At 32.0% G+C, this 19,820-nt stretch overlaps 1 protein-coding gene across 1 annotated transcript in view; it reads right to left on the bottom strand.

The window, feature by feature from the left end:
• Positions 1-371: 371 nt before the first annotated feature.
• The window catches only part of LOC148612447 (uncharacterized), a 31,417-nt gene continuing 11,968 nt past the window's right edge, over positions 372-19,820 (bottom strand). Inside the window, exons 3-4 of the mRNA XM_088590527.1 lie at positions 3,380-3,466; positions 372-831 (exon numbers count right to left, since the gene is read on the bottom strand). Of these exons, the coding sequence (XP_088446653.1) occupies positions 410-831; positions 3,380-3,464 (507 nt within the window). The 5' untranslated portion in view covers positions 3,465-3,466 and the 3' untranslated portion in view covers positions 372-409. The remainder of the gene's footprint in view (positions 832-3,379; positions 3,467-19,820) is intronic.

Genomic DNA, 19,820 nt, shown 5'->3' with positions numbered 1-19,820 from the left:
ATCAAAACGATTTCTTAATTTAAAAAAAAAGGACTGGAGCGTACTTATGTAAAATAAATCCTATTATTGGAGGATTGAGTATAATGTTTTTTGTTTTTGTTTTGTTTTTGTTCTTTCTTATTTCTATGGCTGTTAAACACATTGCCCAAAACAGTATATCTAACTTAACACTGTCCAATACGTTGCAAAGGTTTATCGGACAAATACAATGTGTTATTTTCTATCAGATAATATAGAATAGTTGTTAAAGTACAGTGCGAATTTTTTTAAATGTATGCTAAAACCGGTCTGACACAAGTAATCCAGTTCCCATAACAAGCTAAACGTCGACCGAAAGTTTTTGGCGTAAAAAATCAAAGGTTTTCAAAACCTACATTCCTTAACTTTATTTTCTATATTGAGCTACATTTTAGGCGGATGTCAGCCTTTCGAGTTCTTCCTCATCTTCACGACCAAACCGCCATGGGGTATGTGGACCTTTTCCTGCGCTTCTTCCAAAACGAAATAATGCGGACTTTTTACCGAAACGGAATAATGAACTCCTTTTTAATTCATCATCAAATAATTCGTCTTTCCCATTCATCCAGGCAACGGGTTCCAGATCATCTCTCACGCGTTTTCCAAAACGAAATAATGATCCACGTTTTCCGAAGCGGAAAAGAGATCCTCGTTTTCCAAACCTTAACAAACTACCCCTTTTCCCGAATCGCAAAAGACTTCCTCTTTTTATAAGTTCATATAAATCCTGGTTTGTAAAGTCATATGAATCTACTGCATCTTGTGATGCATCCATTCTTTTCTGTATAGAATGTTCATCATCTAAACCAAAATCTAAAACAAACACATACTAAATGTTTTTAACAAGATGCTATCGTTTGATATTAAAGTACGTAAATCATGTACATATGGTTCGTTTAATACGTTTAACAACAACTAACCCTAAAGTAACAATCAGATGTTTTCAAGACAATCAATATTTGAAGTAAATACTAGAAAAACTGTGAGCACATAGCTCACTAGGTGATACCCCCGATCCCCGCCCAAATAAGAAAACCCCCCAAAAATCCTGCTAATGGAAAAAAAACATGAGGGACACAATGGAAACATGGGATAAACTGTGTAAGAAACATTAACTCAAGTCAATTCAGCAGTTGTAGAGGAGTTTCGGATTAGTAGATGACCATCACTGGTCGACTAATCATGTTTTGCATCAGGAAAAAGTCCTTCAGATGGAAAATGTAAATAGGAGGTACAAATGGCGCCACGTAATGAAGGATATGCGAACGTTTCATTAATTTCAGCGGTTGTGGAGGAGTTTTGGATTATTTGGGTACATGCGGCCTACTATAAAAAATAGTAGTTACAAAATTACCCAACTCATTATCATAAATCGTAGGGAAATATTTTAAAATGCTATAGGAACTGGCGAATTCAAGAATAAACGGGAAAAAAATTAATTAGCCACTTTGTTGTCCATAAATATTGTAAGTTTAACGATATTTTAGCCAAATCTCCCGCTTCACTATTGACAATAGATGTTCCAATGTTAGTTTGTGTCTTGCATACAAAAGTCAGAATGGATCAAAACAGTAACTCAGTATTAAATTCAACGACTGTTGTAGTGAAATACACGTCTATTCTTAATTGTTCCATTTTTAGAATTAATCTGCGATAAGATCATGCTATAGCTACCGACAGAAAAGAAACTTTTCAAGAGATCGGATCAAGCTAATTTTCTTCCATCCTTCTTTAAAAAGTCAGATGAAGAAGATCGCGATTACATTTTTGAAATCTACATTTTTGGTGCAGGCTCTAGCATATCTTATTAACTGTGAGATGTAAACACCGTATGCAGGGGAGAATCTGGAATATTAATGCACCTATAAGGAAAGTTAAAAATTTGGAAATCAAAATCGTCTCTTTAACCACATTAAGTCGTGTACTGAGGTGACTACTGGTGAAAAATTAGTTATGTCTAAAAGCAACGACAGCAGTTATCTTGTTAGGAGTGCTATAGGGGTCTCTGGTGAATACAACACATGAAACAGAATTTGACATGAAATGCCCATTATATTGTATTTTTTGAGCTATACTTCAAGTTTTTTTCCTACCAAGATTGCGTTGTAGGTCTAAACTATTCATATATATACATGATGGATACTGAACACTACATGCCAAAATCTGTTGTTTATGCAATATCACTGTGATATATACCGTAGGTTGAGGGTTAATAGGGCATGCGATACTGAATTTGACGGGTCATGTTCATTATATCACAGTGTTATACACCGTAGGTTGGGGGTTGATAAGGTATGTGATACAGATTTTGACATTTCATGTTCATTACATCAGAAGTTGTGTTCAGTGAAGGGGTGTGCGAAATAGGTCCAGATGTTTAATATAGGGTTTGCCAAATAGACATTGGGTGTGCTATCATGTAAACGACATAGGTTTTAATAATCACTAATCACTTTTAATATATTAACAAGAAAAACAAAACAAAACAATTAAAAAAAAAAAAAAAAACAAAAAAAAACAAATAAGGGATATATCAGATATCGGCAACAAATAGTGAACATATGTACAATTAAAATACACATATGAGGGATTCATTTAATTCAATGTAAATAAAGTAAATAAAACGGTAAAAGTACACAGTTAATGTTTAATCACAGACCAACAGAATTTGCAACGATTTTCCTTCTCGATATATAGAAACTTCTCGTTACATGTAATTTTAATTTTGCAACTGTCGTATAATTATTATAATTATTTTTTTTTCACAAAATACATGAATTTCACTGTATACTCTGGTATCCTATCAAGAGTTTAGAAAAAAGGAGTGCTGGAATATTGTTTTCCTTGTTTTTATCGATTTTATTTACAGTTAAATCAAGTACACTGCAAGGATTTTCTTTGATTTTATATTCATTGTTACATAGCTTTATTCCGTTCAGATACAATAAGATTTTTTTTGTTTAAATCAGTAAATGACATCTTGTCAATAAAATCTAGACCATAACAAATAACTTATAATGACATTTAAACAATAGGTTAGAATATGATGGTGGGAATGTATTTTCACAACCACACACGGGACATATATAAGCTTTAAGCCTGCTATGCGATCCAATTCATTTTACTGAATAAAATATGTTTAAAACAAATCAACTACACAAACCTATTTTTGAAAATGAAATGGTCTTTATCCATATTTATTATTTAAGTATTTGAATACAGTTAATGCAGTTCATTTTTTCTAATGAATAAAATGTGCTCTTTACAAGAAGTCAAAATAAGCAGTATATTCGTTAAAAAGTCAGTTAAAAGTGCATTTTAAGGTGCTTTCCTTGGCTACCTTGATTCGACCTGAACTGACCTAATTTGTTTTCCTCTGTCAGTACAACGTCTAGCAGGGTAAATAAAACAGCGCATCCGCATATCATAATTTTCTTGACACCCATTCCTGAAAATAAAAGTGAACAACCTTTATCATTGTGTTGAAAATAATATACAAATTATTATTTTTGGAACAAAGACTGGCTGATATTCAGAAAAAGAAGAATCATTTCCCCTGAACATGAACATTTCCATAAATAAATCAAAATCATGTTTCAGAAACTTATCTTTTATGCCGTGAAACATGAGTTCAATTGTCATCGATATAGTTTTAAATATCAAACATCAAGGTAAATAGACCTAGCTTGTCGTTACTGATAATATCTAAAAAGCAGAAACGAAAAAAAAAAATTACAAAAGACTAATTTGGAACTTTGTTAGAAAATGTGCACTGTTCTGTGCTGGAGACAGGATTCCTAGTAAAAAAAAGCGGCATTTTTTCTTACGAAGTAATGGACGACTAACCTACATATGCGCTATGTAATGCACTTAGGGCATGCATCAAGTTTTAATAGATTTAATACGTATGGCTTTCTCATTAATTATCTGCGAATTTACTCATTTGACAGTTATTTCTGCCTTAGTTTTATGTCTTGCCTTTGCCCTTTTTGTATGGAATAAAGATGGGGATTTCATTCGAGTTACACTTACCTGAATTACCATTGTTGTCAAATTGAAACAAGCTTCTGAATAAAGCAGATGAACGTATAGTCTTAAGTAGTGCGTCATAAAAAAAGACAGGCAAGAACATATTTTTTGTCTCATCATAAATAGAATGTATTTTCTTTACATTTTAATGTATCTTTCATATGTTTTTTTCATCAGGCAGTGGCCATTCAATTAAGGGATCAACAATTCTTTTCTCTAAAATTAACTTTTTGTAACTTAACCAAAATTTAATAAGGTTCAATCTTCTAGGAACATATAGGCAAAATCAAAATACCAAAGTGTCAGCATCGGGACAGTTCAAGTACGTCGAAATCACAGTACATGGCCTGAACGTGAAAAAGTAATCAAGGGGAACCAAGGCTATAGCGGTGATTAAAAGAATGTAATCCAGGGACAAAGACTAGACATGGAAAACAGACATACACAACAAAGAACATAAAGTAATGAAAATCATACATACAAAGTAACAAAGCAAATGAGCAACTCGGACTCCACTAATAAAAAAACAGGTAGCATAGAGCAGGTGTACCGACAGGCTAAGCGTCCTCTGCTTTTCTAAAAACACCCAGCGAGTTGCTCATAAAAAGATAAAAAGTCAAGTCCGGGGTAGACGAAAGAGGAAAGGAAAACTATGACACGTTGACCAAATTAGTTTTCATGGCGCAGATGGATAAACCATAACGATCCAAGAGTTTATGATGACGACCATCAAACTTTTGTAGTGATGTCTTCAATCTTGTAGCAACATAACCCTGCTCCAGAAGCAGGAAACAAATACGACCTACATACACAATGTATAAAAATCCTAAATTTGTATTCCAAGTCTGACCCCTGAATTCCAATTAACTTAGTTATGTGTGAACATTATTCAATATTTAGGAGTAATTTCATATTTAAACTGCACAGTGTGATTAAAACTGAATATTGCTTCATTATTTTCCCTCTTATTACGTATGGACAAGATTAAAAATTGAGACATCTTTGATTTGTATATTTATAGATTTTCAATCTTTTAAAAAGTCTTAAAATTTGCAAAATGTCGTTGCTTACTATTCTTGATTGAAATTAAGTTTATTTCACTTTAGGACTTTGGATTTCGCAGTAAAAAGAGTATAAATAACAACCTTTTCGTATGAATCTATTGTATTTTGTTGTTAATTACTCATGATGTAAACTTGTCAGGAAATGTGTACTAAAAATACTTTTTCATGTCAAGAAGAGGTGAGTGATGACTCTTTGTCATTTTCGAGACTATGTTTAATTTGAAATTTAATATACAGTTTCCTTAACATTAATCATAAATCTGAAAGTAATTGTCATATATTTCCTTTTTTAATGTAGTACGTTATACATTTTATTTATACTAAACCTGTTCAAATATTATATATATATATATATATTGGAACAGGTTACAGGAAATAACTTGGTTTGGCTAGTTTTCAATATTTATAAGTCGTAAGTGCAGATTCATCATATTCACTCAGCGGTTTAAGAGGAGTTGCTAAGCTTATGACAAAATTGATGATTTGCATCAGGAAACCCAGAAGCCATTCATTAAAATTCTAAGCAGGCGATGCAAGATACTTGCTTTTTTAACATTATCATAAAAATGTTTTCTTGAGTCCCAAATTCTTTAGACGACAATGCAAGAATGACATAAAACTGTTGCTAGCAAAGGATCACAAATCGTTTTAGTATAAAGTGGCTTAAACCATTTTGTAATATTGGTCTTAAGAAAAAGAGATGCATTGTAGCCAATCTTTTTAAAATCGTAATAAATTCCAGTTTCTTTACAGAAATTAATCGAACCCTATATCGTGTAAAGTCAGGAAATCTTAGAGCGAAGAAAGAAAAATATGTATTCTGTTTTGTGTTGCTTTTTTTCCTCCATCACGGATTGTTTCCAAAGTCCTGTTTTTTTGCGCAATGCACATGTGATAATGATCGAATACTTCTGCAAATATAATTAAATTCCTGTCACTGTTCTCAAATTACTTCCGGTGAGGCTGATATTATCAGGAGTTTTTATTTTATTTTTATTATTGGCAGAATCTCAAGGTGTAGAAATTAAATGAACATAAAAAGTCAAATTTTGCAAATTTCGATTAAAGAACAAATATTTGACGAATGTGCTGTAGACTAAAAGAACATGTCTAGATATCAAGTTTCATTAATGATGTATTTTACACTGTTTTCAAACCGGGACTTTATTTTGAGTGGTAAGCATTTTCAATTAGCAGTTTACCTTTTGCAAAACATGGGACAAGTCACCTGCAGTAGGCACATTACTCCAAAATCTCAACAATTTTTAACATTACTTTCACCTACAAATCAAATTTCCTCCATTTTGAACTTTTCGGTCAACAGTAATTATCCATATGTCTCCGAACCTCAAAATTGGGCATATAATTTTCACACAAAATACAAAATTTCCATGCAATTGAATACTTGCAATATCTTTATGTATTTTTTCCACTTTTTTTTTTTTTTTTTTTTTTGGGGGGGGGGTATGCTTATGCGATCATTTTCAATTCTTGAAAGTGCATGCACGATTTGGAGCCAAATTTTGTTTCATTCGAATAGTCTGTTCCCGAAAAATCGCCAGGTCATCATTACGTTCAGAACAAGTATAATGAAAATAAATTTAATAATAACAATAACTCGTTATTTTAATTTTGCGTCTTAATACTAACGAAAAATCGAAGAAAAACAATAAGTCACCACATTAAATCAAACAATGAGTTGTGGTTGGCAAAAAAAAAATAAAAAATAAATGTTTAAATTTAAATAGAAATGTTTGATCAATTTTATTAAATTCATAAGTAATGAAAATGAATATATTTGTACGGATGATCTCGTTTCGAATTAGAGGTGAAAAACAGGAAAAAAATGTGAAAAAGTACTAAGGCGAAATTGTTTACTTTTAATAATTTACTGTTTTAAAAACAAAACTGTGAACTAATGAGGTTTAGTTACAATGATTAAGGCAAAATAATTATCCAATCAATTTTTTTTCTTTTTAAGCCATAAATTTAAAATACTTTTATACTTTTCAAGTTACGATAAAAAATCATGTTAAAACGATACTTATAAAATATTTGATTTTATATTTTTGTCTGTAAATTTTTGTACACGATGTATGGTAGTACGGGGCAGTTATCATCGTGTACTAAGTTACAACCCTAGATTAATCGTACGAGAAGGAATGACCCGGGCAACGAAATCTATATTTTTATAGATTTATAGCCTATCTGGTCGAGTGCTCTATGGGCCTGGACTTCGTGCAGGCGGTGTTGCCAAATTGTACAGTTCTTGCATCGTTGGGAATTTTTCAGACCCTTCTATATGTTTACATTATCTTCCCTGTATCAAGTTCCATCTTTGTTGTATGTTAACAAATAGTTTATTATCAAAGTGCTCAGTCATATCATACATGTATCATTTTATTTTGAATTTTGTTCTTTACAGTTATTATTCATAGTTTCCATCAAAGGAGGGAGAATATTTAAATCAGAAGACAAAAAAAATAATAAAAAAAAGATCCTTAATGGAAAAATAAAAAACTGAAATTCAACTACATTTCATAAAAAAAAAAAAAAAAGAAATGAAATAAATGAAAAAAAAACATATAAACAAACAGGGCGAAATGGAAATATCTTTATGTACCAAATTTGACAGCAAAGGCGAAACGAGAACAAGCCTACTTGTACAAGCTTCCAAAGCTAAACAAAAAAAAAAAAAAAAAAAAAAAAAAAAAAAAAAAACAACAACAACAACGACAACAAAAAACAAACAAAAACACGCTAAGGCCTTTTCTCTCTTCTTGATATATTTTTCATATTTTCAATTGATATGATTAATATTGAAATGATTTATCCTGTATGCTAGTATTAAGTTCATAACAGTGTATCACTAACTTAATGAAATGACATTAATATACATTTGTATGCCATGGTGCATTATCATGTCAAGTAAATTTATTTAACGGCGTGATGCATTAGATGATTGAAGCATGAAATCAGCTACAAAAATCTTCTAGAAATGTAAAATAATTTTATATGATATTTAACCAAAAAAAAAAAGAATAGAAAAAATGACTTAAGCTACATGAAAGTCAAACAAAGAAAAGATAATAAAACACAAGCTTAAGATTTAATCATTTTAGTTACGAGGTTTGGTATAATGATTAACCAGCATAGAAGATTTCTAGAAATACTGGGAAGGATTTCTACTGAATGCATTTTATTAATGATATATTTCCAAACATTAAGGCTGCTTTTGATTCGGGATGTGGTTATAAATTATTTTCCATATAAAGCAAACTTTAACTATAATGAAACAATATCGAAACTAACGTATTAAAAATATTTTGTATTCAGAGAATACTGTATTGTGATTTAAATTTTAAAATTAAGTTATTGGAACAAAAGTATGTTGCAACAAGGCAAAAGTCTTTACTTCAGAAGTTTGCCATCTCCACCATAAGAGTAGTGTGTTACTTCGCCTTCGCTTTTATACGGATTTGACATCATGTGAGCAATTAAGTTGGTGTCTCTAGAAAACCAGAGTTTTCTAAAAAAAATTATGACAACATCCGGAGGGCTTAACGTTAAAATCTAGGAAGTCTGCATTACAGTTATGTAAATTACCATTTAGTTAGATAACAAGTGGTCTTCAGAAATAAATGTATAAAAAAATGTATATACGCATTTTTCTTCTTCGTGATGCATAACGTTGACTGGTTTAGTAGCTTAAAATACCACCGCTTGTAGAATAATGAAAAAAGTCAGAAGCGGAGGTATCCAGGATAGTGATAGAATGAAGCCATGGAGTTGAATGGAACATATTTGTATTCGAAATGTATGCAAGGATGGTTTGTGTCTATAATTTTAAACTCTTTGATGACTATAATTACAAAATTGAGGATTGTTCACTGAAAGAACGCCATGCACCGAGAACACGATGAAATTTAAATACTTTATAGACTGGGCTTACTTCTTTTATTGTTGCCTTTAAACCCTGGATGAAATCGGCCAGAAGAAGTGAGCAATTTGCACCCATTGGTTTTCCGATTGTCTGTTAATTGATAAAATATACCATGACTGTTACTATTTATCAGACTGATTATTTGCATTGAGTGTCAATGAGACCAAATGTAGGCTATCAATGATAAAGTTTGGTTATAATTCACTAGGTTCAGATTCCCAAGATCTTAATTGTCTTCGAAAACCTTTTGAGCTAAACTGCCATGCATGCAGTCTGTGAAATGAGATGAAATTAATGAAATGAGAGGTTATGAATTCCTTACACTGTCATTGTTAAGGATAGTTGATATCATGTAAAATCAAATCGATCAAATAACGATTGGGTCGGGAGAATAATAAATCTTCTGGTTTCTGGAAGAATGATTTGCAAGAGTCTGTAAAATGCAACAAGATGGTGATAAGGCCAAACACATTTAAAGTATAGATGAAAGAAAAATAAATGTCATTACCAGACTAAGAAAAAGAGGTATAATTCTGCCTTCCATTTTTCAGCATTAATTCAGATAAACATTTAGTTATTTGTGTAAGAAAAAGTACAAGGCTAATTTTCATCGTAACTTAAGGTACAAAAACAATTACTTTAATTCTATTAATATTAAGATTCCAACAATAAAAAAAAGTATCAAGGAAATGTTTCAATCGTACATAGTTAAATGGTCCATACTAGGTATTTTGTACACATCGAAAGACTTGTGGTTCGGTTGTTTTATTTCATTCATTAACTTAATTAACTTACGAATAAGGAATAAGTTAAACGTAGCCACATTTAAAAAGGTAAAGTATAGCAAAATAAGGGAAGTTAAAATTTTTGGCTTTACGTCCAACGTCAGGGATGTATAACACAACAGGAGTAAAGAAAAACAACTGTTAGACTTTAATTCTGTTGATGACACGTGTATAGCATATCAAAATTTGCAATATCATATGATTGTTTTTTTTGTAATTAATAATCACAGGATCAATGCCACTACTGGTGGACTAAAGGTTCAGGGGAGTGTTCACCCAGTAGTCAGACTTGTCTGACCACCAATCATTTTATATATTATTTATCGAAAGTTGCAGTAATAGACATTTTGAAATTCATAAAACACAAAGATTTCATTCCCTTGTACTGCAGACAGCAGAACTTCTTGGTGCCGAATTTGGCTTTCTATTTGATTTTTTTCGGCATTTGAGAACTTCTTGTATACATTATTTATTTATTCAATTCTTCCTGTGCATTTGATTTTAATGCTCTGATGAGAGGTTACCCCTTGAAGCACGTGCATACATTTGCAGCTTTATAAAATTAGTAATTTTGTATTTAGACCACCCTTCTTTGTTAACACGTTTTATTTGCATTTTATTTGTGCATATTTCCATTTTTCCCTTTAAAATGTGGCTACCTTTCACTTTACTATTTTTTCGGATTTCTTAGCACAATTATCTTTTTTTTCATTAGATCATACCATACAGAAACGTTAATTAAATGCTGTAAATAAGCGCGTACATTTTTGACTAATGGATGAACGTTAAATTTGGTTGAATTTGCAAAGTCGCGGTATGGATGTATAAATATGTTAATCGTCATTTTTGTCTCTTAATTTATATACCTCGAGTTAATTTGACATTTTAAAACCTAAGGATTTTAAAGACATTTCACGACAAACTATTTTGTGTGAGTGATTCTGTAGTGGCGATTAAGGTGGGTTTTGATCGCTATAATAAAATATAATGAATCTAATTTATCTAATTACAGTTTACAAAATATGAATGCCTTTAATTTCCCAAATTCCATGTCTGAAATAATAAAAAAAAAAAAAAAATGACATGGCTACCAAATTGAATTTTAAAAAATTATGTCAATATCTTTTCTTAAACTTCATAGTTCAGAATACCAGTACTACTTTTTGAGTGTTTACACCACATTGTTTAGCACGGATCTATTTTCTTCCTCTCCTATGAAGTAGAAAACATTTATTTTCAACTTATAACAATTTCACAACCATGGAAGAATATTTTTGAATAATAGATAACCATTATTTAAGTTAACTACTATAAAGTACTTTTCCGTCTAAGAATCAGGCAAAATGTGTATATGTTTGTTTGTTTGTTTGTTTGTTTGTTGGGGTTTAACGTCCGAGCAGCAATATTTCAGCTATATTCAGACAATGAACATGAAATGGATGATAAAATGAACATGAAATGATAAAAAAAAGGATGGGTCACAAGGACAACAGGGTCGACAAATTTTGATTGCCACCTGTGGCGGAGCGCAAAGGTTCCTACTCCTATCGAATACCACAGCAGGGTTCTTTAACATGCGAGGAACGTGGCATCTTTCCCAACACGGTGCACCACTATGGTTTGCGGTCAGGTTTTCCGTATTATAGCCTGACAATCCCAGCATGAAACATGCCAGGGGTACCCCATTCCACCACCTGGGGCACACATCCCAGTTGCTCTGTGGGCAGAGCGCCTAGCCCCCGGCTAGGTTTCTGAGCACTATTTAGTCGCCTTTTACGACAAGCTTAGCGCTGCTGCAGGCCTATTCTTTTGACACCCAGACCTGCACGGGGCCAAAATGTGTATAAGGTGTGGAACATGAATAAAAAAAACGCAGAGAATTTTTTTGAATTATCCAAGTAGTTACACCTCTTGACCTCCAGAAGCAACCATTAAAGTGTTTGTAAAGTTTGCTTTTTTTAAGATATTGATAAGTCAAATTAAGTTGAAATGCACTATGAATAAATGGCGGGAAAATTTCCCCGCATTTTTCATTTGAATAAGCAGTAAAAAAATCTAAGTCACAGAAGCTTCAAGATAAATTCAAATAGTCAGTTATTTTCTAGATTTATTGAATATATTTGAGACAAAAAATACCAAACTTAGAATTGTGATGTGCCAGCCATTGTCTGATTCTTACACAGAATGGTACTTAATACTTTTTATGTATGTACAAAAGACTTCATTTGTTATGGAAGAGTAATCAAGGGAACATAAACCAAGTGCACTGGTAGGGTAAGCGTCCTCTGCTTTTTTGAAACACGCGCCGAGTTGCTCATAAAAAACAAGTCCGGGGTAAACAGAAGAGAAAAAGAAAATTATGACACGTTAAACAAATCAGTTTTCGAGATACAGATGGATACACCGTAACAATCCTCGAGTTCATGATGACGACTATAAAACTTCTGTAGTGATGATTTCAATCTTGTAGCAACATAACACTATTCCAGAAGCCTAATTGTAAGAAGTATAGCGCGATCCGAAAAGTCTACAAAGTAACGGCAGGCTCTGGCATAACGTATGAGTTGTGTTATGAAAATTCCATACTCAGGTGCTGAAGGGATGTTGTGGAAAATTTCAAAAGGTTTCAAATCTTCTGTGGGTTGCGAATTATTTTGATCACATTGTGAACCATTGTTATATTACCTCCCTCACCATGAAAACGATGCATATACCTTTTACTTAAAAGAAGCAAAAACACACAAAACAAAATGAAAAGATAAAATACAAAATACATGTACAAACAAATATAATCTTCAATTAACAACAGACAGAAATTCAAGATGTTTTACCACACACGATAATCTTAAAAGCTTTCTCATAAAGTAGTCATCTCCACAACAAACAGTTAATCGCAATAACTCTATATACAATAACTTTATATAGCCATTTTGCCGTATATGCTATTGTTCATTAATGTTGCTGTACGTAATTCGTGGTATGATATTAATAACATTTGACAAGGTTTATTTATTTCTTTCATCAGAAACAAAATTGTTATCAGATAGGGTTACTGTTATTCGCATGAGTAAATCTTTTCTTACATTTCGATGAACATCTTTAAAAATCCTGTTGTTTTTGCCTGTCTACGCTGTATTATTCAGTGAACTGCATAAGTTCGTGTTGTAATATTGTAACGTTTTTGGCTTGTTATATCGAAATCAAATGGCCGTCCATATCTGTATCCAGGATCTGGATAATTCCAAGTAAACGGAATTACAAAACAAATTTAACCAGAAGCCAAACAATAAATACATATAAAACTTAGTCTCAAAACCCAAGTTCCTGGAGCACCTTATTCCTTTGACAACTTATCCATGCGACCTGTTTTAATAATGATGATCATAGGACCAGTCATCATTTTATGTCAAAACTCGGATGTCATTTGATATAATGCACTTTTTTGCCTTTTTGTGTTTTTGTTATTTTCTTAATGATTATCATTTTTCTTCATTAATTTGAGAAAAAAAAGCAGAATTTTCATGAAAATTAATGCTTTGGAGTCTTTTTAACCTAAAAAAGTGAAAGTGTCTATCTAGAAAAAATCCAGTGAGAGGTATTATTACCCGATTTAACCAGTTTAACAAATAGTTTCTTTCCAGAAAACATTAGCCTCTCTGCAAGCTAAATACCGGCAAAACAATACAGAAATAAATTCATTTTGGGCATATCCAATAGCAGTAATCCTTGAAATGAGTTAAATCGGGTAGTAATACTCCCCATTGGAATTTTTAAACAACTACTGGATTTTTAGTTTCTTAATTAAAAGATTCATTGCAAGGCGGTATCATCAATAGACCTCGGGTCAACATACACCATTTTCCCCTGGGGTCTTTTTTAGAGCTCACTGTTAATTGATGTTTAAAAATTCTGACTGCAGCGCTTGCTCGGTATTAAAGAAATAAAAAAAAAGCTTAAGCAGTAAAATACTAAAATTATGCATAAAGATTTGTTTTAGAAAAGAAAAAAATTATCCCTCCCTTAAAATGGGCATTGTGAGAGTAACTAACTAACAAAACAATATCGGAGGCACATATAACGAATGCCTATTAAATTTCAGTTTCTGTTAAAAAGAAGTTGTATTTTCTTGAAAAAAAAAACTCATTTCAAGGATTACTGCTATTGGATCTGCCCAAAATAAATTTATTCCAGTATTTTTTGGCATGTATTTAGCTTGCGGAGAGGCTAATGTTTTCTGGAAAGAAACTACAGGTTCTAAAACAGACCTTTTTACTTTTTAAAGCTGGACTCTCGATCTTACTGTACTACTGTCACAAGAATCACTTAATCAACAGAAAGCAACTTAGTTATCCACCCGGTTTTCATATTATAAAATAGAGATTATCATTGTCATTTTTTACTCTTCAAGGGAAATAACATCAATCAACAGATCTTCATAGAAATGTCGGCATATGTTCGTCCCACCAAGGTGATCAATGGTACCCCAAGACAATTTGGTTATACCCATTTTTATCTACTTATTTCCACAAAACATCAATTTTTAGTAATGGTGGCCATTTTTTCCAACAGATCATAAATGTTAAAGATTTCCTAAATATTTGGTTCACACATCAAATATCAAGTCAGTATCTCAATAGAAGTAACAAAAATCCAAGGGCAATAACTCAGCAAAATAAAACTGTTCAACCAAGACAAAGTTTATTGTAATTTATCCAGACGTAATTATATACCGAATTTCAAGTCAATATCCCAAAAGACATCTTAAATACTACGTGACAGGGAAAGAATGGATGAAAATCAAACATTTCAACTTTTGCTGGTAGAAACTAAATACATTATATTTGAAATTCCTTTCAATGTGGCAAAGCAGTTAAGAATTATAGACAACATATAAACAGTAATGATGCACTTACTGAAGCAATGTTTATATCAATTAAATTTTAAAAAAAGCTTTAAAAAAGAAGTGTTATACTATTTTTTTGTTACAATCTATCCTACTTGTAGTCTCAGAGGAAAATATAAGTAGAAAATATAAAATTCGGGGAAAAAATCCATTTCATCCGTCCATGGCTCTTTCTAAAAATTCCAATCCATCATTCTAAACAATTTTACCCCAACTAGATTTTAGCTGAACCTGACTGTTTTTGAGTTATTTGCAAAATTCTGCAATTTGACTTCTTCGGTTTATTTTTAATAACGTTGGTCATGTTTTGGCCATGTCAAAAATCCCAACACAAGAATTGTTAAAGATACCGTGAGGCATATTCATGCAAAGTTTTATTACAATCTGTCCAGTAGTTTCAGAGGAGAAGATGTTTGAAAAGTTAAAGAACAAAGGATACGATATTAAGTATGAAATATTCAAGGTAATAAATAAATCCTTTTCTTGAAAGAGTAATCAAGGGAACCAAAGTTATAGCGGTAATCAAAAGAATGTAATGCAGGGACAAAGACACAGACATACACAAAAAGAACATAAAGTAACTAAAATCATACATACAAAGTAACAAAAGTAAATGAGCAACTCGGACTCCACTAAAAACTGGGAGCATGGACCAGGTGCACCGGTAGGGTAAGCGTCCTCTGCTTTTCTACAAACACCCGCCGAGTTGCTCATAAAAAGTCAAGTCCGGGGTAGACAAACGAGGAAAGGAAAACTATGAACCGTTGAATAAATCAGTTTTCATGGTGCTGATGGATACACCATCACGATCCACGAGTTCATGATGAAGACCATAAAACTTCTGTAGTGATGACTTCAATCTTGTAGCAACACAATACTGTTCCAGAAGCCAACTTGTTAGAGTTCTAGCGCGATACAAAAAGTCTGCGTAGTTTTGACAAGCTCTGGCATAACGTATGAGTTGTGATATGAACACTCCATACGCAGGAGCCGAAAGGATGTTGTCACAGATGAAAGGAAAGTTGACAATTCTGAATGAAAAGTTATCACGTTTGTCGTAAAGTTTGGACAATAGTTTTCCTATACCATCGATTTCTAAGTGTAGGTCAAGATATGAGGCTGACTCCATGGTGTCTGTAGTATCCTTTATCTCAAGTTCTTTTGGGTAGATGCGATGTATCAAATCCCCGAAATTAGGATTGTTTAAAGATAATACGTCATCTATATAGCGGAAACTCTGAGATTGAAGGATCTAGCCAAACGATATTTCAATGCTTGATATTTCTTTTGAATGTTCAATTAAGCATTTGTTCTATTGAAAATTGCTACTACTTTGAAAATATACTGCTTGCTCAGTTGAACCTCAATAAGAGTACTTAATCTTTAGAGAGTATTTATTTTCTAATTTGATAATGTTCAAACACTTTCACTATTTTTTTACTGTAAGCGTTTAGGCTCTTAGATAAAGAAAATTATTTAAAGCTTTGATGAAAATGTGTAGTGATAAAATAATAACGGGATATTGAAACTGTAGCTGGCACGTCAAGACAAAGATTGCCGACGGCTTGTGTCAGTATATTATTAGCAAACAAGAATTTTATGGGATATCTTAGATTAGATTTGAAGTCAACATATTCAATATTTATAAATTGCACAGGAACATTGACCAAGAACGTCTTTCGCATTCCCTGATATAGTAAATCATATCACTAAATGTAGTTCTCAAGAAAAATCCTAATGAAATAATTTGGTTGACAAAGAAACTTGCATTATTAAAGCATTTTTTAGCCAACTGTGTGTATCGGAGTATGGAGAATTTGTTTACGTTAATTCTTTTAAAAACACTTTGAACATAGACTAATGATGCCGCCGATGCTTTAGGAAAAAGAAATTCGAGCAGGAATTATGATACACAAAATATAAAGCAACTCAAGAATGTTTTATACTCAACAACTATGTTCAGTGACTTACAAAATTTCAGATGTAAAATTATACACTGGAAGCATTTGTAGTTTTCAATTTGCATTATTTGATACCTGCTATAAAAGCTGTAATGATCAATATTGATGATACCCCTCCCAACACACGCACACACACAAACAAATGCTATAATGATCAATAATGATGATACCCCCTCCCAACATACGCAAACACGCACACACAAACCTTTAAGACTACTCTGTGTGTGTTTATTGCACTATATTGGAAACATTTAATCGTAATTTAAGCCGTTTAGTTATATGCACTGGTTTAATCCACCATTAAATCGGGAAGCACTATATCAAGTCATTACCATTGAGATTATGTCCCATTTTCCGAGTTTTGCCTTGCTATTGCAATTTGTTTTACGGACTTACCATTTTGACTATTAGCTATAGTTTATCAGTTCGGAAATTTTGTTATTTCATTTCACTTATCACATTTTTTCATAAGATGTAGCCATGCGACGACATTGTTGAGAATAAAATAAAGTAAACAAAAACCATTTCCGACTCTGCAAAATTATTTACATCACTGCAAAAATCGTTTATGAGTTCACTAGCAACGGTATTGTTTAAAAAAACAATAATACACAAAGAGTAGTTCTCAGATATCCATTATTAGTTCAAAGTTTTATATGTAAAATCCATAATAAACATACAGATGAAGAAACTATTACAGCTTTGAATGTAAAAGAATAAATCATAAAAATTCTCCACGAACGCCAACGAATTACTAAAAATGTTACTAAATACTACAGAGAACGTTCAGTGATCATTAACCACGCTATCATTTTTTCTTACCGTATTTAACAAAGTGAGAAAAAAGACGTGTTACCAGTGAATTTTAGTGTGACTGAAACCGGATATAGACTATCCAACTCCATCCCGACATTTTATAACGTTTTTTGATCATTCAAAACATCAACTATTCATCTGGCAGGTGATCCTAGTTTTTCAATTCGTTAGCTTTATTCTTTTCAGTGTAAAAGGGCCTTGAAGCTTATTCCTTAAAATCAGAATGCAACTTTTTTTCAAGATTCCGCTTTTGAGAGGATGTTAAACCAGAATGGAATATGTTAAATCGTTTAGACTGCATTTAGGATTGCAACGTCAATTTTAGCACACACACACACAAGAAAAGAAATCACTATCACAATATTGGGAAATATTTTTCTTGCTTACACATTATATTTTACATTTTAATATTAAATTGGTCATGGTTTATCAGGAATACACATAATATTATTCAATTATTGAACAATTTGTAACCCCTACCTAGCTAAACAAAAACTCATTTTTGAACAACGGAGACACTTCCACTGGACTTAAGGGGCCAGTCTCACTAGTAATATTTAATTTGAATACTTAAAGATTACAAATAAATAGTGAAAAGACCTTTCATATACTTTTGTGAAAGATTTCAACATAGAAATGTCTTAAAAGTCATTCGCTACTCTTTCAGTGGACTTTGTTAAAGTTTCAATTGGCCATACATTGATGTACCAAGAACAATAACGGTATTATTTTTTTCATATAAATCTCTAAAAGTATCTAAAGTAGGTAAATCTTATAATGATATTTATATCCGTAAACTTTTCTTCTTGTAATATATTTGTTTTAGAGAAATACTCCCTTTCCTGTCAAAATGAGGTTCATTTGTATCTGCCTGGGGTACCAAATTGACCTAAGAAGCTGTATTTCTGCATATGACAGCTTTATTATTTAAAACTAAGATATTGGTATATTTTTTTTTTCATTTTTTTACCACTGGGATTACCACATTTTTAACCACTGGAATTACCTCATTTTTTTACCACTGGGATTACTAAATTTGTCATTGTGGGTGATAATGAATCTTAGAAGTAGAGGCATGGCAGAACAAGTCCTTAATTTGCTTACCATAATAGACTAATGCTATAACTTTATACAAAAGTTATATTTCCTTGCAAACTTGTGATACTTGTCTTCCGATTTGGATAGAGTATCTACATAAAATTTGTATCAAAAACCACGTTTGTAGCAGGGCAGGTATACATATAATTTCAGAATTAAAATGAGTATTGTAGCAGAACGGCAATGACATTTATGGCTATCTTGAAATGTTTATTAGCAATACAAGAAACATTACGCATTGTCTTAGTAGTCTATCATACCAGACACACACTGAACAAAGGATGATTTTTGCAAATAAACATTGTAACTGCAAAAACAATTATAAGAATGGGCGTATAAGGTCAAATGTGACTCATACAAAAAGATAACTTGTTTCTACTCATCCACCCACCACAACCCGTTTTGAAAAGATACACATCAAAATCTCTTAAGTGCTAAAGCATAGCATTTGATATCAAGCCGCAGACTTAAACACTGTTCCCTTTTATTTACAACAGCCTCGGAAAGTTGTTGACTACAAAAAAGGACAAAATTCACACAATTTTGTGATATGGAAATTGTGCTCCGAACTTGCTTTTTTGAACAAATAAAAGTAGTATAACACTTCGGAGCAAATGATACTATAATGAAAACATTTGTAAAGTTACTATTACATGTACAAATTGAAGAATTCGAACATATTTTATGAAAACAATTGCGTAAAATCTGCAAATTTATTGAAAAAGAGAACTTAAGATTATTAGTTTAAAACTTTAAAACTTATCATACTAACCAAACAATTCCATAACAATTCTTAACATAAGACTTAAAGTACAAACTCATCTACAATTCATTTAGAAGGCAATAAGTCTCTCTGTTGTCATCTTTAAAAAAAAACATTGATTGACTCTATAGTGATTAGAGATCAGGCACACAATCACATTGTAGGAATTTGGATAAGTGGTGAAAGCAATGACTGATTATTGAATAATTTGTTTAGAAAGTTTTCAATGTTTTGAGTTCGTTTTCCCTCTCCACCTGTTAGTAGTATGTTATGTTAGATTATTCTGAAGATGATCAGTATGGCATCATTGAAAATATGCAGTTCCTGTGCATCGAGACACTTCATATTTTGCCTAAAAAGAGAATTCCTATTTCTAGGTATTGTAATGAATTGGTCTGAGTTAAAGAAGTACATATAAACTTTGACGTGAAAACACAATA

This window comes from Perna viridis, chromosome 7 (assembly GCF_037379345.1).
Source record: "Perna viridis isolate PV_CMFRI_1.1 ecotype Kerala chromosome 7, ASM3737934v1, whole genome shotgun sequence".
Classification (NCBI taxonomy): domain Eukaryota; kingdom Metazoa; phylum Mollusca; class Bivalvia; order Mytilida; family Mytilidae; genus Perna; species Perna viridis.
Note: the sequence above shows the minus strand (reverse complement) of the source record. Positions and strands in the feature narration are given on the sequence as shown.